The sequence below is a fragment of the Ochlerotatus camptorhynchus genome, unplaced genomic scaffold, assembly GCF_037179485.1.
Source record: "Ochlerotatus camptorhynchus isolate MF236.1 unplaced genomic scaffold, CSIRO-AGI_Acam_v1.1 ptg000240l, whole genome shotgun sequence".
NCBI lineage: Eukaryota > Metazoa > Arthropoda > Insecta > Diptera > Culicidae > Ochlerotatus > Ochlerotatus camptorhynchus.
Window position 1 is genome coordinate 1,364,703 of NW_027040730.1, and position 25,050 is coordinate 1,389,752.

The 25,050-nt window shown below is 37.5% G+C and overlaps 3 protein-coding genes across 5 annotated transcripts; 2 read left to right on the forward strand and 1 right to left on the reverse strand.

Annotated features, from left to right (window-relative positions):
• The first annotated feature begins 13 nt into the window (after positions 1-13).
• LOC135704442 (solute carrier family 2, facilitated glucose transporter member 3-like) lies at positions 14-11,043 on the forward strand. 2 transcript variants are annotated; one of them, XM_065225907.1, is made up of 7 exons: positions 14-84; positions 156-233; positions 300-499; positions 8,918-9,512; positions 9,572-9,784; positions 9,845-9,947; positions 10,705-10,958. In XM_065225907.1, the coding sequence occupies exons 1-7, from the start codon at positions 67-69 to the stop codon at positions 10,956-10,958; spliced, it is 1,461 nt and encodes a 486-aa protein (XP_065081979.1). In that variant the 5' UTR covers positions 14-66. The 2 variants fall into 2 exon arrangements, with proteins under 2 accessions (XP_065081979.1, XP_065081980.1); XM_065225908.1 differs by having other exon boundaries at positions 67-84; positions 156-260; positions 339-499; positions 10,705-11,043.
• Positions 10,939-19,843, reverse strand: LOC135704444 (solute carrier family 25 member 35-like). 2 transcript variants are annotated; one of them, XM_065225910.1, is made up of 3 exons: positions 19,617-19,843; positions 11,765-11,940; positions 10,939-11,702 (listed from the first exon to the last, which is right to left on the reverse strand). In XM_065225910.1, exons 1-3 carry the CDS (start codon positions 19,686-19,688, stop codon positions 11,021-11,023), a joined length of 930 nt encoding a protein of 309 aa, XP_065081982.1. In that variant the 5' UTR covers positions 19,689-19,843; the 3' UTR covers positions 10,939-11,020. The 2 variants fall into 2 exon arrangements, with proteins under 2 accessions (XP_065081982.1, XP_065081983.1); XM_065225911.1 differs by having other exon boundaries at positions 11,765-11,936; positions 19,617-19,683.
• A 3,191-nt stretch (positions 19,844-23,034) lies between these two features.
• Positions 23,035-24,778, forward strand: LOC135704416 (uncharacterized). The gene is made up of 2 exons (XM_065225865.1): positions 23,035-23,248; positions 23,354-24,778. Exons 1-2 carry the CDS (start codon positions 23,167-23,169, stop codon positions 24,250-24,252), a joined length of 981 nt encoding a protein of 326 aa, XP_065081937.1. The 5' UTR covers positions 23,035-23,166; the 3' UTR covers positions 24,253-24,778.
• Positions 24,779-25,050: the final 272 nt, after the last annotated feature.

Below are 25,050 nucleotides of genomic sequence, written 5' to 3' on the forward strand. Positions count from 1 at the left end.
CACTTGAAAAATGGGCAGTTCAGTTGCTGACATGAGACTACTGACAATTTCATCGTCATTTGAACCATGGACTTCAAGCTACCGGTACGCTACTGCTCTATTAATATATTAAAATGTTATAAATTCTAGAAATATATCATCTGTTTAATATATAGGAAACAGGCTGGACGCCAAGTTTATTATTTTTCGGTTTTGTCGTTTGCTTCGGTGCAGCCATACCGGCAGGAATGCAAGTTAGTGTTATAAATGCCCCAGCTAAGGTGAATTGAACAACGAGCGAGCTTCTATTGTGACTTTAGGTAATATCGTTCTGCATTGCGCTTCATTTCTTTGTTCAGCACATCCAAACATGGTGCAGAGAAGTCATTTCAATCCGTTATGGCTCTATTTTATCTCAAGACGAAATGGAACTATTTTGGGCATCTGTGGTTACAGCAACGGTGATGATGGGTATGGTTGGTTGCCTCTCGGGTGGTCAAATATCGTCTAAACTAGGAAGGTAAGCGAACCACAATCATCGTTATCATTGAATTTCCTCGTAACAAAATTTAAAAATATCATGCACAAATTTTAGAACACTAAGCAGCTATATATGCAACATGTTGTAAAAGAAGAACTTTTCAGCATGAGTTCTTGTTTATACAACGAGGCTTACCGATTTGAATAATAAGGACAACATACAACAGTTTTTGCACTCAAAAGAGTGTCGAAAAGTAGTCCCTGTTATTTAAGTTAAGAAAGTAGACCATTATTTTATTCAAAACAGTGTCAAAAAGTGCCACTTTTCAGCACGTATGCAGGCATGGAAAATCATTTACATTCATTTCGTGCTTTCATTAACATTAATTTGCCTCAACCTTTTGACGTAGGATTACGGCTTTCGGCAACATATTGGGGGCGCAATTAAAAAAAAAACAAACAAATCGACCGCGTTCCGAAAGGTTTCGACCACTTATATTTCTGTCAATAGCGGATGGATTTTAATTCTAAACAAGCCAATAAATTGGAAATTTTTCAAAAAATCTGCTAAAATGAACACTTTATCTATTTTCAAAAGGTCACTATTGCAAATTACACAAATGTCCAACTTTTGTAGTGGTGATCAAAATGATCACCACTTGCCTTAAAAAAAGTGGTTTCCCTAACACAGTCGCCGAGTATTGATACCGAGCACGTAATCTAAAGTCATTTCTACGGTCGTGTCTTGGATACAACCTCTTACTTTCTCCATCATCAGAACTCCGTAAAATGAAGTATGAAGCTTTTGATGGTTTAGATACAACTTTTGTGAATAGCTCAAAACTGTATCTATTATGCATAATGAACTAGAGCAAACAGAACCCACCATTGTTTTTCAGTGACTGTAAAATACATTCACTGAAAAACAATAACAAGTTCTACCCGCTCTCGTTCTAACAAAAGCTTCATATATAATTTAACGAAATTCTATAGATAAAAAAGTTAGTTGTAAATTAATGCAAATTATTTTACAGGGACTGTCACTTTTTAACACTGTTCTGATTAACATAAAGGCCTACTTTTCCTTTTACATACATTAACAGTGTCAAAATATACTACTTTTTAGCATCCAGTGTCAAAAAGCTCATCTTTTCAACACTTTTTGGAGTGCAAAAAACGTATGCAAAATTCGGCTTTTTCAGCACTCGTCGTAATCAACCAACTCGGCAAGCCTTATTGGATAAATGTACGACGCATGCGAATAAAATCTTCTTTTTGTAACTTTTAGCATAAATAACTATCTTTTGAATCACAGTGATCAAATATGCCAAAATTTAACTCATCGGGAATGGCCGCTATGGAAACGTAATATTAAAAGGATGAAATCCTCCTTAATCGTTGAAAAATGCTGAGTTGCTACTAACATGTTTTTTTTTGTCAGAGGAGCGAAGCGACAGGCAAGCGTCTAGAACCTGGTCTAGAATGATTTTCCAAAAGCAGATTCTTTTAGAATCTTCTTAAGAAGCTTCTTTTAAAAAATAATTTGTTAAACATCCATTAATTACTAAGAGAGTAGCAGCAGTTTGATCTATGGCATTATTTAAACAATGAAAAAGTTACAGATTTTGCAAAATTATTAAAGCATCACAATGTTGACAGTTCAGAAACATTCTTTACATGAACTTGAACCTTTTTTGTGGCTTTCACAAGTGTTTCTGATATAAAAATGGTCCAGATTGAACCATTGAAGCTGGAGGAAATACAGTACAAATTTTATTAAACTGTAAAAAAACTGGGAGACTCAATTCAGTATTTATACAATTTCTTTTTTCGTCCGTAATTTTGATAGTGTAATCTCAAATTGCAAGCAAATTTAGAGCAACTTATTTTAAGAAATCATAGAAAAATATGGTGGAATGTACTATATTCTCGTAGTCTTCATAAGTGAGGACAAATCGAAAAAATGAAATCGCGTAAAAGTTGTTTGGACGATTTAAATTTTTGATCCTGCCGAAAATAATTTCTTCAAAACGGATCATAGTTAACAATTAAAATTATGGATCATAGTTGCTACTTGAAATTGACATCAATTGGCAAACAGTTCTCTTAACCGTAAAGCACCGAGCTCCAGACACTTTTAAAAGTGTATTATTGGGGATGGCCCCGGCGTAGTGGTTTAACATCCATACCTCTCACGGCAATATTTCAAGTTCAAATCTCATTCCCGAACAAGACACGAATGATCCAAGAGTGTAAAAATCACAAAAGAAGTGACAGACGACTAACTGGCGAAGAAATCAATTAAAATAATGTGATTAGCTGTAATAGAATTTTCTTAGAAGCTTGTGCCATCAGCCACCAGATGGGCTAGAATTTTTGTTTTGATTTGAACATAGTTGATTTTGTGTGCAATATGAATTTTGACAGTGTGCAAAGAGTGTAAAATTTTGTCATTTTTTATGCATTTCAGTTTAGAGTAGAGTGAAAGCACAAACGAATTGACAGACGGAGCGGCTCGAAAACTTTGGTGACTAACCTGCTATTTCAATTTTTCAGTGTACCACATGGCAACACCACTACTACTGGATTGTACCACATGGCAACACTACTACTGGATTGTATCAACAATCAATACGAAACTAACGATTTTAAATTGGCTCACCACTTTAGTAGCCTATTGGTCCCAAGCAAACGATTAACGTACCCTATTCTAGTCGAAATTCTAGTACTACGCAATGTTTGTTTTGATTCGCTATGAAAGTTTGACGGATAAAATGAGGGGTTACTGGTTTTTCCTATGTTTCGAGGGGTGATTCGATTAGCTTGGGACCGAAGAGAGTACCAGAGCTGAGCCAAAAAGATGAGCACTTTATTTCGGGACCTTCTAGTCTTAGAGTTACCTCTATGATTGTATTAGCATTTTCACCAAATGTATTAGAACGTTTTGGTTCTATCTCTTTCACTCTACTCAAAACTGAAATGCATAAAAAAATGACAAAATGATACACTCTTTGCACACTTCAAATAATCATTATACACAAAATCAACTTTGTTCAAATCAAAACAAAAAAAACTAACCCATCTGGTGGATGATGGCACAAGCTACCAAGAGAATTCTATTACAGTGAACAACATTATTTTAATAGATTTCTTCGCCAGTTAGTCGTCTGTCACTTCGTTTGTGGTGAAAGAGATAGAACCAACAATCAATACGAAACTAACGATTTTAAATTGGCTCACTACTTGACTAGCCTATTGGTCCCAAGCAAACGATTAACGTATCCCATTCTAGTCGAAATTCTAGTACTACGCAATGTTTGTTCTGATTCGCTATGAAAGTTTGACAGATAAAATGAGGGGTTCGTGGATTTTCCTATGTTTCGAGGGGTGAATCGATTAGGTTGGGACCGAAGAGAGTACCAGAGCTGAGCTAAAAAGTTGAGCACGTTTCTTCGGGACCTTCTAGTCTTAGAGTTACCTCTATGATAGAACCAAAACATTCTAGTACATTTAGTGTTGCCATGTGGTACAATCCATTAGTAGTGTTGCTATGTGGTACAATCCAATAGTAGTGGTGTTGCCATGTGGTACACTGAAAAATTGCAATAGCAGGTGCGTCACCAAAGTTTTCGAGCCGCTGTGGATTCATGCAGAACATGCAGGGGTGAGTGAAATAGCTTGGGACTGCTTGGGACCGTTGTTCTGGTACTGAGTGAGCCAAAAATAATAATGATTTTCTTCGGGACCCAGTGGTCTTAGAGTTACCTCTATGGTACTACCATAGATGTAACTATAAGACCAGAAGGTCCCGAAGAAACGTGCTCAACTTTTTGGCTCAGCTCTGGTACTCTCTTCAGTCCCAAGCTAATCGATTCACCCCTCGAAACATAAGAAAAACCAATAACCCCTCATTTTATCTGTCAAACTTTCATAGCGAATCAAAACAAACATTGCGTAGTACTAGAATTTTGACTAGAATGGGATACTTTAATCGTTTGCTTGGGACCAATAGGCTAGTCAAGTAGTGAGCCAATTTAAAATCGTTAGTTTCGTATTGATTGTTGCTTCTAACGCTTCTAACGTACCGCAATATTAGGACTGTTTCCCCTATGTATATATAAACAAAGAGTATTATTAATGCCGAAGAAGCTCAAAATAGCATGTTCACCGTGCAAATTTATTAGACTGCAATGTGATGAACAAATATTAAATGAAAAATTGAAACCCCATATTAACCGTTTGATATTCGGTGCACTACGGTACTTGTTTTACTTTTCTTTTTACTACTGCGTGCTCGCTGTAAAGGCTGGTGCACAATGTATAAGTTTCCGGGTTTTTTGACATATAATGCATGGGCTAACTGTCGAAAAACCCGAAAACTTATCCATTGTGCGCCGGCCTTAACAGTTCAAAGTTGATATTGGATTGACATTTATGCCATCGTGCGATTTTTTTTGTACTGTGGTGATTATGATTTGTTAATATCACAAACGAAGTGACAGACGACTAACTGGCGAAGAAATCAATTAAAATAATGTGGTTTGCTGTAATAGAATTTTCTTAAAAGCTTGTGTCGTCATCCACCAGATGGGCTAGTATTTTTGTTTTGATTTGAATGAAATTGTGTATCATTTTGCCATTTTTTTATGCATTTCAGTTTTGAGTAGAGTGAAAGAGATAGAACCAAAACATTCTAGTACATTTAGTGTTGAAATGCAAAAGCTCTGGTACTATCTTCGGTCCCAAGCTAATCGATGCACCCCTCGAAACATTGGAAAATCTATGAACCCCTCATTTTATCTGTCAAACTTTCATAGAGATTGCTGACGTTTATCGTATGCACACTACGTCACGTATACGTATACGCAAAATGTTTTCATCGGGAAAAAACTTCATAGGGGAAAATTTTCCCGATGAAAACAAATCACTAACGCAATCATACTTTAGCAATCTCTATAGCGAATCAAAACAAACATCCAGAGTGATTTGAGATTTGGGCGTAATTGCTTTTGTAAACAAACACGTCAATTACTGATTTCTCTTGAATAAAAGCTCAATCTCACAAAAAAAAACTATACCAAATGATAGAGGAATCATTCCTCTACCTCATATAGTGGTACTACTTTTTGAGATTGAGCTTTTATTCGTGAGAAATCGGTGATTGACGTGTTTGTTTACAAATGCAATTAAGCCCAAATCTCAAATCACTCCGGACATAGTGTAGTAGTGGAATTTATACTAGAATGGGGTACGTTAATCGATTTGCTTGGGACCAATAGGCTAGTCAGGTAGTGAGCCAATTTAAAATCGTTAGTTTTCACCGGTTGGTAGTAACGAGGGTAGTAACAACCTGTGGAAACTAACGATTTTAAATTGGCCCACTACTTGACTAGCCTATTGGTCCCAAGCAAATCGATTAACTTACCCCATTCTAGTCGAAATTCTAGTACTACACTATGTTTGTTTTCATTCGCTATGAAAATTTGACAGATAAAATGAGGGGTTCGTGGATTTTCCTATGTTTCGAGGGATGCATCGATTAGCTTGGGACCAAAGAGAGTGCCAGAGCTGAGCCAAAAAGTTGAGCTCGTTTCTTCGGGACATTCTGGTCTTAGAGTTACCTCTATGGTAGTAATTAGTGGATTATTCACTAAGAAGCAAAAACGGAAAAATTGGAAAAAATTATGTTGAAAAAAATCAGCGCAATTGTATGCAGTGTTGTTTTACATTTCTAGATGAACATTTTAAATCGTCCAATCCACATTGACCGACTTTCTCGTTTGCTAATAACTCAGCTGCAGAAACATTCCCTGCTGTATTTTATCTTCTGGACGCTAGATAAGAACCACCTTTATCCCTTTCGTGGTGGCGAAAAAGTTCATAGGATTTTCTAACAAGCAATGTCAATGTATTTTAAATTCTGTAAGTGTAGTTGCACGTTTAATGTGTCTGGGAATCGAATTGAAAACATTTATTCCTTTAAAATATAATGAATTTTGCACAAGTCAAGAAATGTGGTGTCCTGATTTCATCCGCGTTTCTAGTATTAAATCTATGAAAATCACTTCCCCTTTCAATACGATTACACAAATATCGAGGCAGCAAATCGTTAACTACTTTAAACATGAACATCATAGTCAAAAATACAATTTTTTGCTTCACCGACAACCATTTTAAAGCGTCTAGCATCAAAGTTGAGGAAGTGAATCTATTACATCTCACAATCAAACGCATTATTTTATTCTGCAAGCGCTGTAATCTCGATATTTGTGTTTCATTAGCCAAACATAAAATGGAAGGGCAAAATTCTAGATGAGGAGCGATGATTGATTTGTATAGCTGTATTTTACTGGGAATAGTTAAATCGTTTTCAATCGACGTAGAATTCCATACTTCTTGGCATTTTTTTTTTATGACATTGTCAATGTGAAAGTTGAACTTAAGTTTGTCATAAATAATTCACGAAAAGATATTTAATCTCCCGAACGCGATCAATAGTCTCATCATCAATTACAACAGAGACGTTCTCATTTTATCGATTACGCGAAATTACCACAAGTTTAATTTTACTTATATTCAATCCCAATTGCTTATACTTCAACCATCTACTTAGAGAATGCAAATCAAAAAAATCAAGTGTAAAACGGCATCATCTAAATCCTTAGCTGCAATGAATAACACAGTATCATCTGCAAAAAGATTAATATCGCAGAATCGTTAACCACGTCGCAAGTCATTAATATACATAATAAATAACAGGGGCCCTAATACACTTTCCTGGGGCACTCCAAGGTTATTCCCCACGGGACTGGAAATTGAATCATTAAAAACAGTCCTTTGAGTTCTGTCACACAAATAGCTTTCAAACCATTTATATGCAGTACTCGTTATTCCAAAGCACTTGATTAATCTTAACAATAAGGGTTGAAAAAAAAACCTATTGCTATTTGAATACTCCAACAGCTGGCCTTTAACAACAAGTTCTAAGATTTTCTCTAATGTGTGCAACATGTTGATGGGACAAAACTCTTCGGATTTAATCGTTCCAGCAACTTTTTGATTATGAACCACCAAGGATTTCTTCCAAATTTGTGGCACATGTCCAGTTTCCAATGTGTTCCAGCAAGATGTGGCCAATTACATGAAAGCAATCTTGAATAACTCTAGAATAAACATTATCAACTCCAGCCGATTTTCCTAATGAAAAAGAAATAACTCTAAGTTCACCTAATTGGGTGAAAAACTTCAAATCTACAACTACTATTAACTGGCTGTTTTATTTCATCAGGTACATCGACCAATTCAATGGATTGATCAATGAATGAAACACTGTCGACAAAATAATCATTAAACTCGGATGCAATTACTTGTTCTGGCTGCTCTAATGTGCCATTAAAAGTTATGGACCGCGGTTTGCTAGGTTACTAGGTTTTAATAAAGATTTCAAAAATTTCCATAACTCTTTGCTGTTGTTTTGATGCTGATCAATCTTCCTCTGGACATATTCACAACTAGTTGTCTTTATCGATTGTGAATACTTATTACGCGTGATTCCAATGATTGTCATTATTTGATCTACAAAACTTTTTGTACCATTTGTCCCTTTTCCATCCAAATTGATCCAAATTGTACCGCTGTTCGAGTTTTTCAAAGAAACAAACTTTTGCTCAACTAGTTGATTGGTACACGTTTTCAAAGCGTTATTAAGAACAGCTGTAGATTCATCTAAGTTACCGACCGCGCATGGAAAATCCACGCTCCTCTCAACAAGATTCGAAACAGCTTGCTTCGAATATTTCCTCCAGCACTTCAATTTTACAAAATTATCGTTATCATTAACATGGTTTAAGACATTAATCACTAAGGTTTCATGATCGGTTATTTTCAAATCAGTATCCGTAACTGAAAAAAATAGAATCAAAATTGGAGTAAACATGAGCAATTAAAGTTCTACTGCGCCTGGAAATACGCGTATTCTCATTTATTGTTTGCTTTAAATTTAAAAACTCAGCTAAACGCTTCAAATGATTCGAATTATGGTTGTCACGCCAATTAATATTAAAATCACCAGTTGATATATTTAATTTACTATAATCAAGGAATGTCTCGAGCCAGTTCTATAAATCTTCAACAAAACGCTCGTCACTAGAACTTGGAGAATGATACAAAACACCATAATTACCCATCTTCATGCCACGCACAACTGTAATGCCCAAGAACCAGTTACCATCAATAACTTCGTTGGAACGAAGGTTGAATTGAGCTGATTCTTTGACATAAATAGGTATAAGCATATTTGATTTACTGTTCTTCAAAATACAACATTTTTAAAAGTGTTATGAAAAAAATGATTTTTCTATTAAAATTACATTCCACTATTCACAAATAATTCAATTAGATAGATTTTTATGAAGCCTTACCCTTAGAGAAACTCATTTGTTTATTTGAATATCTATAGGAAAAAATCGTTCCTGATTTCCGGCACGCTTCTAGCCATCTCAGCTCCATGCTTCCTATCCTGCCGAGCTTTATCTTCAATTGAACTTCTTTTCATAGGAAGAATCGTTGCAGGCTTGGCGCTGGGTCTGATACTCTCTGTTATGCCAATGTATCTAGCGGAAGTCTCTCCGCTTAAAATGCGTGGTGCAATGGGAGTTTTACTACCATTAGGTATAACCGCAGGCGTTGTGGTTGGACAGATAGTCACTCTGGACCAATTGCTTGGCTCGGCAGATCTGTGGCACTATGGGTTGGGCTGTGGTGTTTTGTTTTATTTGTTTTGCTTTGTGCCTTATATTTGGTTACCTGAAAGTCCTGAATATTTGTACACAATATCAAAGAATCCTGAAGCCGCACTGAAGGTGATTGACAAGTTATTCGGACAAAACGCAATCGATGATGCCTTCGTAAAGCAAATACGAATACCCGTTCCAATCACCAAACAATCCACATCCATCTCACTTTGGACAGTACTTATGGACAGTAAATTAAGGTTACCATTAGTATTACTATTTTCAATGAACATGGGTTGTGGTCTCTCAGGAATCAATGCAGTAGGTGACTCAGCATCCGTTAACATATTTCAATGATTGACAATCTCTACAAATCTTAGATATTTTCTTATTCTGTCTCAACGCTGGAACGGATTGGAATAAGATCAAATGACGCAAAACTGGTAAGTGTTGGATTTGGCTGTATCAACCTTGCAGCATCTAGTTGTGGTCCTTTCCTGATGGCCAGATTCAACCGTAGACCCCTGATGCTGATTTCGTGCGTAGCTTGTGGAACAACTCTCCTTATCAACACAGTGATTATCCATTTTATAGTAAGTATTTATACCTTGATCAACGTAACCGATATACCGTTAATAAATTAAATTCTGCAGGATTCGGTTGATTGGTTCGCTAAGGCATCAATAGGAGCTATCGTACTATTTCTCCTTTCATATCAACTTGGTGTTGGCCAAATACCATTTTTCATAGGTTCTGGTGAGATCAATCATAGATATTCAAAATATGCATTTACACCTTTGTAAATGTACAAACTACATTGAGGTGCTAGTTACAAAGGTTGTTGAAGGCTGCGTCCCAATTGCTGGGCTAAAGTTAACTCGTAGTTAAAAATGTAGGATATAACAAACAGACATAACACTGGCACGTTGTTCATCGAACAAGCATTTAACGGACAATTTAAAAGTATCGTAGTTGGTAGTACCGCCATCTGTGGCGCGCATAGTCAATTCCTTTGCGTTTGAAGTTTACACACTACCGCCATCTGTTCAGCGTAGTGCCCACCACAGTGTACTCAATAGATGGTGGTAATGTTATAGCGACGATGTTTTACAGTGAGAAATATTCAATCTGTTTGTCTGTGGATATAAGTTTATCGTCTAACCCTACTACCCAACAAACAAGTTGAGCTGATTAAAAGCTGAATAAGCAATTTTCTAGCTAAAAAGCTGTTATTTCGCTTTTATTATTTGATGGGTATCCAACCATGGTTATTTTTAACAGACTAAGGTACGATTTAGACAACCGTGGCTGAGCTGTGCAGGTTGATCGGCAACAGAGATTTTCAATGGTGGAAAATAACTTTTGAACTTTCTTCAACTTCGGATTGAATTTAACTCGACAATTAAGACACAGCCTAAGTATGGAGACATATGGGACTACGAAAGACACGAAAATACTCATTAACAGTTATAGAATTTGTAACCTAGTTTAAAATATGCATTTCTATTTACAGAGCTATTTGACATAGAGCCTCGGGCATCCGCACTTGCACTGGGGAACTTTGGCAGTTGGTTATCAAATCTCATCATAGTTATGTTATTTCCTATCGAACAGCACGCTTGGGGAGCATTTGCATTCCTGCCATCTTCCGCAGTATGTTTTATATTAGGATTGTTTGTGTTTTTCTATCTGCCGGAAACTCGTGGACGTAACATCAGTGATACAGCACTACTCATCTCAAAAGGATTCAAATCTTATGTTCGGTAATTCATAACAACTTTTATTGCACGTCAATCGCCCAACAATAAACAGACAACAACCAACAATTATCACAGCTTTTCGCGGTTTCTGTAGTATTTTTTTCTGATTGCTTTCAGCTCATCGAAAAATACCAATACTAACATTGAATGGGGACCAATTCTCATATAATGTGGCCAAAAACCTTTGTACAAACCCGCAACTCCCTCGGTTTTGAGAATTTTAAGAAAACAGTCAATCACACCTTTGTAATAGATTCCTTTCCCTTTACTATCCACTCCTTGATTGTACAATCGAGTTGCTATCACATCCGGTGGTGTCATAGTAACACCCATAACCGTTCCACCTGCTATTCCAGAAAGAAAAGAAACCAAACGATCCGATTGATTATGATGTAGAGGGTGTCTTAGGAGCAGATCTTTGGTATATCCATAGCCAGCTAGTTGACCGCCGCTACCCAACATTGCCCGCGGCATTGTTACAGACACTCCACGATATAAGCCACGAATTCCGTGTTTCCGAAAAATGTCTATCAGGGCGCTCGTCATGCTGGTGTGCTGATGCTGATAGCCAACGGCAATTTGTGTGACTGCTTGAGATTGCAGATGAGTACGTAGCATGAAGAAAGGACTCGCCAGCGCAGATCCTATGAAACCACCAATACCACCCCAAAACGCGCTTTTCCATATTGATTGCTTTCCGTCCTTTGCCTTAGTGTATCCATTCTCGAACGCAGTATTGTAGATGCCTAACCTGAACAGTTAATTTTTAAATATTGGTTTCCAGCGTTTGCAGTCACTTTGATTTGAACTTACCTTGCAGAATTGATACCAAACTGGAAGCACAGAGACGGTGCCAATCCTTTCTGTAGTGCCCAATAACCATCGTTCTTGGCAATCGTCACAAAAGCATCCAGAATGCTTGTGTATGGCCTTGAATAAGTACCCTTTGCTGCTAGCTCACCTTGCAACTGCATTCTTGTTTTAACTACCTTTATTGGATGGAGAGAGCATAAAATAACAAAGCAAAATGAGAAAAATAAATCCGAACCAAAAGCCAATAGAAAAACAGCTACATGTTTCTACTGTATTACGATTGAAATACCCAACCGGAGAATGTAAGATTCTATTACATATTTGTATAAAAAGCATGCAGATTTTGTAATGTTTCACCACATGAACAGATTCTGTAATGTGGTCATCGGAAGGTTTTTTTTTTTTAATTTTAACTAAATTTTAGCTAACTTGGGGCAAATCTAAGCCGACCATGTTAAAATTTCTGAAGACCATTTTCCGATCCGGAAAAGGTGATGGAAACAATTTAAAGGGCTCGCGAAATAGCCGCCTATTCTTAAACATTTTTAGATTTTTATTTTTATCTATTGTGACATTACATGCTTTGGTACTGGCACTGGTACTTCCGGTTTTCTGGTAAGTGGGTAGGTCAACGCAGATGACTCGGCGGCGGCGATGGTGATGAAATCACCGGTGTTTCGGCTTCGTAGCTGATGACTCGACATTGGAGCTGATGATATGATTACCGATGAATCGGTGACGATGTTGGTGGTGTACCGATAACTGTCGAATCAACTGGAGTGACGCTGATGAGACCACCGAGCGAGGGGCACGCACTAGTCTGTCAATAATACACAGCCTGCTGACCAAATATTTAATATCTTGCCATTACTGCATTAAATACTTTAAACACAATATTAATTTCAATAAATACTTTAATTACTCACAAAATTTTATAATTACATTATCTTCAATACAGTAAAATTATTTATCATTACATAAATTATCGTTAATTATTTGTTAATTACTTTCAATACCGCTTAAAGTATTTAAATTCAAATTATTACTGTCTTCAAAGTATTTAAATTACTACGATGTATTTTAAACATAACGCACTTATATCTGGAAGGGCGCGCCCCTTGCCACCAAGGGGTTGGCTGGAGCGAAACTGATAAGAGCGCCGGTGGTGAGCGACGCTGTCCGATCGGTGACACTATCAGCGACTATCACGACAATGGTGATGAAATTGTCAATCAGTTCCTGGCACTGAGATGCCGCCTTAGCAGAGGAAAGAAGGCGGTGCTCAGTCCATTCTTGAAGTGTGGTTTTGGCTCGTCGTAAACAATGGCGGATCAACTTCTCCACATTGTTACTGCCAAAGACGTTCGGTGAGGATAGTGAGCCGTGATCTTAACGGAGCTTCCATGGTTGAACGAATACGACACCACTGGTTGCACGTGATTCGTTTGTCAAGTTTCGGCGACTAGAGTGGTGGCTTGCCTGAATGCTCTCCGACTGGTCCGGTACCAGTATCCTCTGTTCCTCTTAGATCTTTCTGGGGAAGAGAATCTGGGAACTAGTCCGAAAATAATAGAAAACGGCTCTGATGGTGAACCTACCCAATCCTTTAGTGCCATGACGTCACACTATAGGCTACCCTCTGGTACTGATATTTAATAGTGCAATTAAATGTACCTTTTTCCTAATCATTAATTTGTTTGATTTTCATTTCACGCGCAGAAAAGATCGAACAACTCTACGGCTGAGCATATAACCAATGCAAAAGAACACTGAACAATTGTTGCCACAATATTCATTGTGTCATTTTCTTCCGTGACATCATCTGTGATTATGCGTTAAATTTAAGGGCGATATTTTTTGCTTTTCAAACTGCTATAAACAAACATTGTGAGTAACGCATAAGGATGACATTTTGGGAATAGAGTTCTGTATTGGGATGGAACACCCTCTAAAAAAAAGTAATCGCCAGGAGACAAAGCCATCTGTTATACTAAACGGTAATAGATGGTTACAATTATAATTGTACCAACCATTGACTTCATACAAAAGAACCACGCGTCCACACAGAGCCTTGACAGCATTTGCATTCCGGAGGACTCTGTACCTACCTCATCAACGCGCCTTTTTGATTCGATGAACTAACCTTTACACTATCCCGTAGCAAAGGGAAATCCGCCGGTCCGGACTACATAGGATACCCCATGCTGCAAAATTTTCCGCCCAACACCAAACTTGAACTGCTAGACCTAATAAATAAAATCTAGGTAGAAAACACCCAGCCAAAGGAATGGACTTACAGTCTGGTGGTCCCCATCCCATCCCATCCTATAATTGGCCAAAGCCACCGTAAACAGTAGATTATTCTACGGGATCGAACTGTTATGCCTTTCCAACGACTCTCTAACCACGCGACTAGCCCCAACGTATAACCAGGCAATCCGAATCCGAAGGGCTTCTGCCTTCGAGACTCGCTGAATCAGCATGCGTCGAACTCAATGTACTGCCGTTTCAATACGAAATCGCCGAAACGCTGAGCTTCAGAACGTCCAGCTACCTAGAAATACCACAGGGAAACGCGAGGTCTTTCTCATCAGGGAGGAGAACAGAGCTCTCGGAAACCTGGTCCATCAGGAGCACCCACCCGTGTCCAGGGTTCACTGGAGTGGAGCCAGAGGATGGACAGAGCCAACCATACGCGTTGACGTTTCAATTTCCAAGTGCTTCAGGGCAGATAAGAGGCTGTGGATTAACTAAGTAGACAGTTCCACGAACCATACAAATTTTAAAAATTGTGTATGGACAATTGTCTACGCACGGGGAGGGGGCGGCAAGAATCCCAAAAAACTGCCTACGTAGTTAATGAACAGTCCCTAAAAACTTCCGTGCCATGCAGGCTTACGTAGCGGAGCTGCTGAGAACAAAATACGCCAATTTTCAACACTTCTACACGGGCGGCTCTAAGGGCGTGGAAGTTCAGATTCGGTGTAGCGGATTTATCCAATAGTTTATTCTTTCAACTACCCGATCAGTGTTCTGTCTTCTCGGCGGAGTCTGCGGCCATCCACTTCGCCACCGGCCAATAAACCCATATGCGTCCTAACAGACGCTAGCGTTTTATACACCTTGAACTCAGCAACATCCAGACACACCACGGGATCCAAAAGGCCGCTCCGCCGAACACCTCATTTGTTTGGGTACCCGGCCATTGCGGTATCCGGGGCATCAGTGAAGCGCATTACCTCGCTGCCACTGGACACTCCGGGCCGATAGCCATCACAGTTATTCCCATGGGACATGCAGTCCGGACATAAAAAACATGGGTGAAAGCATCTCTTCGAGACACCTGGGCCCGGGAGTGGTTCGCAGGGGACCGTTCCAGAGAAAAATAAAGGACGACACCTCCAAATGGCTTCACACTACGAGCCGACGGGATCAACAGGTCCTATTCCAGCTTCGATCCGGACACATCCGAGTGACCCACAACATGGGCAGGGCTACCTCTTTTCGGAAGCTTTGCAACACGATTATGACAGTCGAACACTTGGTTGTCAACTGTCCTTGCTTCCATAGCATCCGAGTCTTCTACGGAATACCGGACAGCATACGTAACGCCCTCTCTAACGACCAATCCTCGGAAACAGCCGAGGGGGGCGACACATCTAAATCCTCGTCTAAATCTCAATTCTAGATGCTCAACAAATCTCACACTAGCGAATCAAACTTCGAAAAATCTTCTTTGATTTCTCGCATCTATTTGTATCGCGCATCATCTTTTTGCAGGAAATCTTCAAAATCGTCAACAATCTTCTTCATATCTATTCAGCGTGCGCGCAGCTAACCACAGCAAAACACAATTTTTCCTGCATCGTAGATAGAGTCGCCACCCTCGGAAACAGCCCTAATAGTTTTCCTGAAAGATGCTGAACTGTTCTATAAAATATAATCACCCACCCTCCCCTCTTTACAAAATGTCTACGCCTCGAACATGGACACCACTGGAATAAGCCTGGATATCACATGACAAAAGAAATCGAAATGAATTTCATAGGTTTACCTTATGAAAATAATGTTGCCAAAATATTGAAGGGGAACAGGAAATTGACGGTGGTACTACCAAATATGATACTTTTAAATTTACCATTAATCGCTTGTTCGATGAACAACTTGCGAGTGTTATGTCTGTTTGTCTGTGGAAATATTACCGATAAACGGTAAACAATTTTTCGAAGGCTTGACACAATTTGGCAGTTGTGGTAAATTTTGCTTTGCCGATCTCACGGAAATTGAATGTTTTACCGAAGGCTCGGCTGTTGGATTCTCGGCACTTTTTTTTGCGGGCTCGGCGAAAAAATCTAAGTGTGTATGGAAGCCCGCATCTGAAGCTCCCGGAGATGGACCAGCCTGCGGCTTAAAATCTCCTTAATAAAGGAAATCAATCAACCACAATGTTAATTCTATTTTTTTTATTGAGTATCAAGCTGGAGCTGCGTGACAGCTTAGTTTTCAAAACTTGACCCATTTGAATAAATTTTGCTTCTATCTTTGACAATACAGCAGAAGTACTACCCTATATTGGCAGCTTGAACTTGGATTCTGTGTGTATTGTTTCAAGATAGCTATAGAAAAAATGCTGTGACGTGTGCGCGTAGATACATCTGCGTAGTAAACCGATTGAATACGTAAATCCGTTTCGAACGAAATATCTAAAGTATGTAAGTTACGAAAACCGCGCAAATTCCAAAAGCCGTGCGAGACAACCGAAGCGAGAATAAAAGGCTTATTATCGTTTAAAGAGTGCCACCCAAATAAATATGATAGCCTATGTTGGCAAGTTGATTAATTTTGGTTTCCTCCCTAGATATTCTACTTATTTACTACTGAGCTTTGTATCAAATTAGTTAATTTAAAGAACGTATTAATCATTTCAAGATTTTGCGACCGCACCGAACACATTCTGTACTATACATAAGCTCAAAAGCGTTTGACAAGCTCTACCGAATTGCGTATCACTTCTGCGTAAGCTCCGTAGACGTAGGCGCGTTGAATTCGACAGTCCTGTACCAACACCGCTTAACGAACGACCTCGAGTCAGTAAAACCGTTTAGAGCTAAACATCTAAATTACGTAAGATACGAAAATCGCGCAAATTGTGAACGCCACGTGAAACAACAGTAGAGAAAAAAAACTGCTTATTATAACTTAAAGAGTGCCACCAAAATAAATGTGATAGCCTATGTTGATTAATTTTGGTTTCCTCCCTAAATATTCTACTTATTTTACTGTTGAGCTTTGTTTCAATTTAGTTATTTTACCGCACGTATCAATCATTTCAAGATTTCGCGACCGTACCGAACAAATTCTATACTACAGAAGCTCAAAAAACTTTTGGTGAGCTCTACCGCATTGCGAATCACTTCTGCGTAAGCTCCGTAGTCGTAGGCGCGTTGATTCCGACAGCCGTGAAAAGTTAAACATGCATCAATATCACATGAGGAAAGATCGATTTTACGTAGGGTTTAGTTCATAGATTAACATTGACTGCTGTTTACAAATGTAAGTACTTGAACACTAAAAAATAAGTTAACTCAAATGCTTTAACCGCGAGATTCTGGGGAATGTTATATAATCGTTAAAATGACCAAAAACGAAAGCAGCCAGAGTAATAAACTACATGAACATCACAATATCAAAATTAGTTTTCTCCGCTCAGGTGGACAATCATCCAAAAAAAATAAACTTATGGACCGTATACACATGATCAGTCTTTATTCGGTTGATAGATGCATACTAGAGTGATGCAAAATTTGAAAATTTCGCTCCACAACACTTAAACGATTTCAAATCGGATCCTGACTAACCTCTCAAAATTTGAACCCATTTGGTGAGAAACTGAGATGGCACAAACCATTTGAAGTTTGTATGGGAATTACTATGGTAAAAACAAGATTTTTGTTCATGTCCATCTAATAATTCACCATATCGGTCTGCTTCAAAACCTTTCAACTGTGCTTGTAGGAAATTTCCCAGCTACAACATTGCTCAAGACCACTTTTTGATTAAATCCAAGGATCGAAAGTTATCAATGGTTCAATGCGCTGATGTCTTATGATCATGCTCAATCAACTGCTCAGCATGCAACATTGGTGTTTCTGGGGCGTTGACTAGGACACAAAAATCATGGCTACTATGTCACACTGCAAAATAAAGTGTTGCCTAAAGAGCAGCTGCTTGATCATGTCATAAGTTTACCAATCCCTTAAATAATTAATAACTTTTTCCTGTCTCGTTTTACATAGAAACGATCTTGAGCAAAGTTGTAGCTGAGAAAATTTTCTATAAGAATGGCTATCGAACTGTTTCGCAGCTCAATATGGGAAAAGACTAGAAGGCAATAAACAAAAAGTTGAGGTTTCCCATAGTAATTTATATGTAAAGTTCAAATGGCTTGTGCGAAGTCTGTTTCTAACCAAATGAGTTGTAACTTTGGGAGGCTAATCAGGACCCAATTTGAAACCATTTAAGCACTCTGGAGCGAAAAAGTCAAATTTTGCATCAGTCTAATGCATACTTTGTACTATAGCAAGAGCAAATTTTCATTACGTCGAATGTAACAAAGGTAAACAAAGTCGAGCTATCAGTGTCAATCGATTCTCCTGCTATTACACTATATACTGTCCAAATATAGGATCAAATCCCATTTTTAAATTTATTTGCCAGCCAAATTGCTTTTTGACGTAATCACCTTCCGATCAAAATAGTTTTCGATGTTACTTAAGTCACCCAATTTCTATGGAGATGCCGTTTGACTTAAGTAACAGCGCTGAGAAACCCGTGAAAAGTGTACGTTCGTCGTTTCGCTTTCTCATTATTAAAGTGAATAAATCGAACTGTTTGTTGCTAAGATGATTTCGGTGGTCCTAAAATGATGAATGGGCTGCACGTTAGGAGACGTAATTGATAATTCTCCCGAATATCCTGGTAAATACACTTTGACTTAAGTAACAAAAGGGGCCACCAAACGACGTATAATAACTTTTGACTCAAAAACCAGTATTTTTTAGCATGAAAGCTAGCGATTTGCATTTGTATGATTAAAACCCTGCTAAATATGTTAAACACTGCTATCACTATGAGATTATATGTGTTTACTTGGAAATAGGAATAACTTTTCGGTCATCAAAACAAAACTTTATTTTTCTCGGATTGGTGCGAATGTTACTTACGACATAATGAAAATTTGCTCTTGATAGAGTGTTTGCTCGGCATGCCCCTGCTTACTTCTTCCGACAAAGGGTTAACAGAGTACTTCAAAATAGACTTGGTTTAACTACAACACATCATTGGGACTATTTCTAGTCTGTTTATACAACCATAACAAATAAACTAATTGTACACTAAAAGAAAAGATTTCCGAATTTTTACCTATGCGTATTTAAGTTCATCAGCTATGAACTACGGTTTTGTCTTAACTGCCAACATTAATTCGCTTTAGCAACAATATTGATTGCTGCCTACACAGCAAACAAGTTGTAGAATATTACATCGAAGCTGCTGCAACAGGGGCAATCCATCGGTTGAGTAATATTACATTGTACGATGTACACAGAAATTACGAACAAAATTTCATGTATGGATGTAATGCTGTATCCGATTTATACCATTACATTCATATTTAATGCATCATGAATTACGTTGTTCAATGTTGAAATTTGTTTTTGCTGTGTACCACTTTACGTTATTTCATTATTTTTTTTTAAATCACCTAATCTGCAAATCAATAACATTACTATTGATACTTGCTTAATTAAAGTCAAATTCTAATTTTACATTATCATTGATCATACAACCTTACCTCCAATGGATTTGTGAACAACGTAGCTCCCATAGATCCGACGCCTCCAAGCAAGAAATCGGTGACATCCATTGCAAAACTAGATAACTCAGTTCAGTTGCTATATATAAAACAGAGAACCAGAAAGATCAAAAATTGCAAAACATGCTAAATTTATTATAAAATACACCGGCAAACTAATGATATTATATCATTAGCTGCGTCTGATTTGGTCGGATTGATGGCACGAAGTAAACTTTCAAGTTTAAGACAGTGATCTACGCGGATTTGCTGAAAGGGTGAAAGAAGAGATGAAAATGAATTTTGTTATTGTTATTGTTTTTAATTTCAGTTAGGTTTTGCACCGTCGGAATTAACCTCAATCTGATGACAGTTCAGTGGTACTGTTTACGTGGATTTAGTCAATTTTTTCTTGGGTGGATTTTCTCGATAATTGTTCAGACTGCAGTGAGATGTAAACCACACTTCTGCAATGTCCACGAGCAACATTCTTTCAACGCGCTGTTCCTCGACAATTTTCATGACATTGTTAATATTCGGAAATTTTAGAATATTTTTTTTCGAAAATAACGTCTAAGTGCTTGTAAACAGTACCACTGAACTGTCAAAAAGGTTCAGCTGATTAACACTGAGTTCATTCGTGACGTCACGCTGCAGAACCTAACTAGGTACCAATGACTTTTATATAAGGGCTGCGCCAACAGGCAGCTTGCTGGTGTTAGAAGCAAAAATGTTGTAAACATTGCTGAACATCTGCGAACAGATAGAAATACACGGATAGAAATCTCCTTATACCTTTTGGCAAATTTCTATTGCTGATTATTCATAAAATGTATAAGTCAACTAATAACCCGCATAAACGCGAACCATAAATTGACCTTACCTAAAATGGTTAAAAATTGTTTATAATCCCTGCTAAACTTTAACTGAAATGGTTATGGAACTTTACATGAACGTTTAATGATAAAGTTTCAACCTTATGTATTATAGTTTTTTGGAACTGGACTTTACAAATCAAGAGCAAATTTTCATTATGTCGTAAGTAACATTCGCACCGATCCGAGAAAAATAAAGTTTTGTTTTGATGACCGAAAAGTTATTCCTATTTCCAATTAAACACATATAATCTCATAGTGATAGCAATGTTTAACATATTTAGCCGGGTTTTAATCATACAAAGGCAAATCGCTAGCTTTCATGCTAAGAAATACTGGTTTTTGAGTCAAAAGTTATTATACGTCGTTTGGTGGCCCCTATTGTTACTTAAGTCAAAGTGTGTTTACCAGGATATTCGGGAGAATTATCAATTACGTCTCCTTACGTACAGCCCATTCATCATTTTAGGACCACCGAAATCATCTTAGCAACAAACAGTTCGATTTATTCACTTTAATAATGAGAAAGCGAAACGACGAACGTACACTTTTCACGGGTTTCTCAGCGCTGTTACTTAAGTCAAACGGCATCTCCATAGAAATTGGGTGACTTAAGTAACATCGAAAACTATTTTGATCGGAAGGTGATTACGTCAAAAAGCAATTCGACTGGTAAATAAATTTAAAAATGGGATGTGATCCTATATTCGGACAGTATATAGTGTAATAGCAGGAGCATCGATTGACACTGATAGCTCGACTTTGTTTACCTTTGTTACATTCGACGTAATGAAAATTTTCTCTTGAAATAATGGGTTGTTAAGAACCATTACCATTCCAAATTCTTGTTTTCTCCATACATTTTCAGAAAGGGAACTATATAAGAACGTTTTTACTTATGATTTGAGAACATTAATGGTAATGGTTATGGTAGTCAGTAAGGTCAATTAATGGTTTTGTATTATCGCTCAACTTTACGTGGATTATATCGTGAATTGGTAATCAGTAAATTACAGGCAACCAATTCGCGATATATTCCACATAAAGTTGATCGATGTTACAAAACCATTCGTGGATCTTACTGACTACCATAACCATTACCATTAAAGTTCTCAAACCATAAGTTAAAAGGTTCTAATATAGTTCTCTTTCCGAAAATGTATGGAGAAAACAAAAATTTGGAACGGTAATGGTTCTTAACAACCCATTATTTGTAAGGTCCAGTTCCAAAAAACTATAATACATAAGGTTGAAACTTTATCATTAAACGTTCATGTAAAGTTCCATAACCATTCCAGTTAAAGTTTAGCAGGGATTATAAACAATTTTTAACCATTTTAGGTAAGGTCAATTTATGGTTCGCGTTTATGCGGGAAGTAGACACCTTGCAAAAAGTTAATGAAGCTCATGTGTCAAATGAAAGAGAGATTGCTAAAGTATGATTGTGTAAGTGATTTGTTTTCATCGGGAAAATTTTCCGCTATGAAGTTTTTTTTTCCCGTTGAAAACATTTTGCGTATACGTATACGTGACGCACATTACGTACGACAAACGTCAGCAATCTCTATGTACACAGCAAAAAAAAATGTAATATCGATCAATGTAATTCAAGCTGATGTATAAAATAATGATGTAATAGCAAAAAGCAGATACAATATTACATCAATGGATGTAATTTTGTTCGCAAAATCGATGTACATCGTACAACGTTATATTACACAACCGATGGATTGACCTGGTTGCAGCAGTTTGGATGTAATATTCAACAACTTTTTTTTCTGTGTATAAGCGGTCACACATACCTTTTATGCATTATTATAGGACCTATGTGGTTTCTCTTATGGAATGTATAAGGCTGATGTTTTGGCAAAAATGTATACGTGAAACACATAAACAAAATAATTGATTTTCGTTTCGTGTACGTCACTGCCAACATACTGAGAACAGATAGAAATACGTCACTGCCAACAGCTGTTTCGTGTAAAAAGATAAACATTGCAATAAAATACGAACACCACTCAACATTTGCACATTTCACTAACGCCAATAAGCCCTTTGGCCCAGTCCTTATATAAACCTGCTGCTTTTTTTTTCTGTGTATGCTCTATCCTTCACGAAACGAAAATCAATTATTTTATTCATATGTTTCACTTATACACTGTTGCCAAAACATCAGCCTTATACATTCCATTAGACAAACCACATAGGTCCTTTAAGAATACATAAAAGGTATGTGTGACCGCTTATACATTTCATTTGACACATGATCTTCATTAACTTTTTGCAAGGCGTCTGCTTATTAGTTGACCTATACATTTTATGAATAATCAGCAATAGAAATTTGCCAAAAGGTATAAGGAGATTTCTATCCGTGTTGTATCGAAATAAATTTGGTAAATTATTAAAAAAATTCAAAATTAACGTAGGGCCAATTAGAGACCACTAGGTTCAAAACTGACTCATTTACCCTATTGTTTTAATGTCATCCCTTGATACGACTCTGTTATTCGGTTCGTTGCTGTGAACGTATGTCAAACTGTTTTATTTTGACTTTTTACATCAGTGGAACACAAAGTTTCAGTGAGAAGCACAAAAATCCTATTTTTAACATGAAATTTTGCTGATAGCTTTGAATTTACCTAAAAATTCAACCCTATTCGAACAGTGTATTGAGAATGGTAGTGTTTGATATCAAAACATTTCTGATTGTAAATATTTTTTTCGGGATACAAGCGTCAAGTACCCCATATCGGATCTGTAAGTAATTTGAAATATGTCTATTACTAGTGATTTGCATGAATCATTCCCCGATGCGTATCTCTTGTAAATACGATAATGGAATAATATATATATTTTTTTCAGATGATATGGTAGCGGAAGGTGTCTGTAAAACACGTCGGATTCTATTGTTCGATAACATACTAACACAATCAGATCCTATTCACTTGAGTAACCCTGAGAGAGGAGCAATTTTCCGGCAAACATGGAATGCGTCGTCATTCAAGAAGTTTTCCGATTGCAAATTTTATTTGCAAGCTCCTCCACGGATGGGTCTGTACTTAACAATCAGCAAGGCACATTTGCGGAAGAATAGCCGCGGTCATTGTATCGATAATATTGTGGTCAAAAAAAGCAACGATAAAAAGTATACATTTTGCGATGCAATGGAAGATGACGATGAGCTAAGAGTGTATACGGACAATAGAGGATGGATGCGAGTAACCGTAATCCTGGACACAACGCTTGCATTGAAAACTTTGGATGATACGATAGAGGTACAGTTTATTGCAACGGTAAAACGAGATTGTGATAACCTGGAAGGATATGCGCGTTGTGAGGACGATGAAGACGGTTCTTGTATCAGCAAAGACTTTTTTGAAGATGGTTTTGTAAACTGCCCCGAATGTGTAGATGAAAAAGGTTGTGTTAAAGACTCTGAACAGGTTCAGATACTGAATCCTTCTAATGTTTTGTTGAGTGCAATCATATCCCTCTTGGCAACTATGTTTCTGTTTGGAGGTTGCCTTTGGTGTCTCTATCGGTACCGCCACTGCATTGGAAATTGCAATAGCAACAGTGCCATGGCTCGTAATAATCAAAATTCTCTAACAGTCTCAGCTGACCAAATACAAGTCGAACTACAGTCTTCTGCCAATGATGTGCATCCTTCAGCTCCACCCGCTGAGGATAAGGACCTCCCTCCTAGCTACGATTCACTTTTTCCGGTGGTTAATTCCGGAAGAAATAGTCCACAACCGTAATATTTTTAAAATCAACTCGTTTCTTTGTTTCGCTTTCTTTGAGTTTGCAGCTAGATTAGATTGTGGATTAAAGTGTAGTTATTTTGTAAATAGTAAATACGTTGTGGGCCAAGTTTCGATGAAGGAATACGAACTGACTGACATATGTAACTAATTCCTAATCGAGTCCTTATAAGTTATGTTTATAATTATGTTATAAATTTTGTATTAATTTTAAGATCTCGAACAATGTCGTCGTAATAGGAGCTGTGCACAAAAAGCATAGCATTATTACACTCGTAATATTAGTAAAACAATGTAAGCAAAGGTGATTGTAATCGAGTCTAGTTATTTATTGCATATTGTAATTTTTACCCGAGTGGAACACGTGTTTAACCCAAGTAATTTTCTAATGGGTAACATATAAACTACGATTGACGGAAGGATGCAGATTTTCTCACACAAGCCACGAAAAAAAAAATAGTATAACCAGGAGAAAATAAAGTCTCATATAATGTACATATGAAAACTGTATGCTGAAATAGATGCATTTGTAAACTTGATAAGAATGAGTTTATTTTTCGAGAAAGAATTCGGACCTACCAAAACAGCATCAAAGCTATCTTACCCTTCCAAATCCACGTCAATCTAAATAATCATGCAAACAACGAATAGCGATAACAGTGCAACTAAATGTTCGTCACAAGCGTCCCGTCAAAGGTTGTAGGTGTTAAGCTTAAAAACAACTTTATCACAGGTCGCTCATTCATTCGAGATGGCAATTTTTCGCGCATTTCTTTTTGAATTAAGTCCCACGTC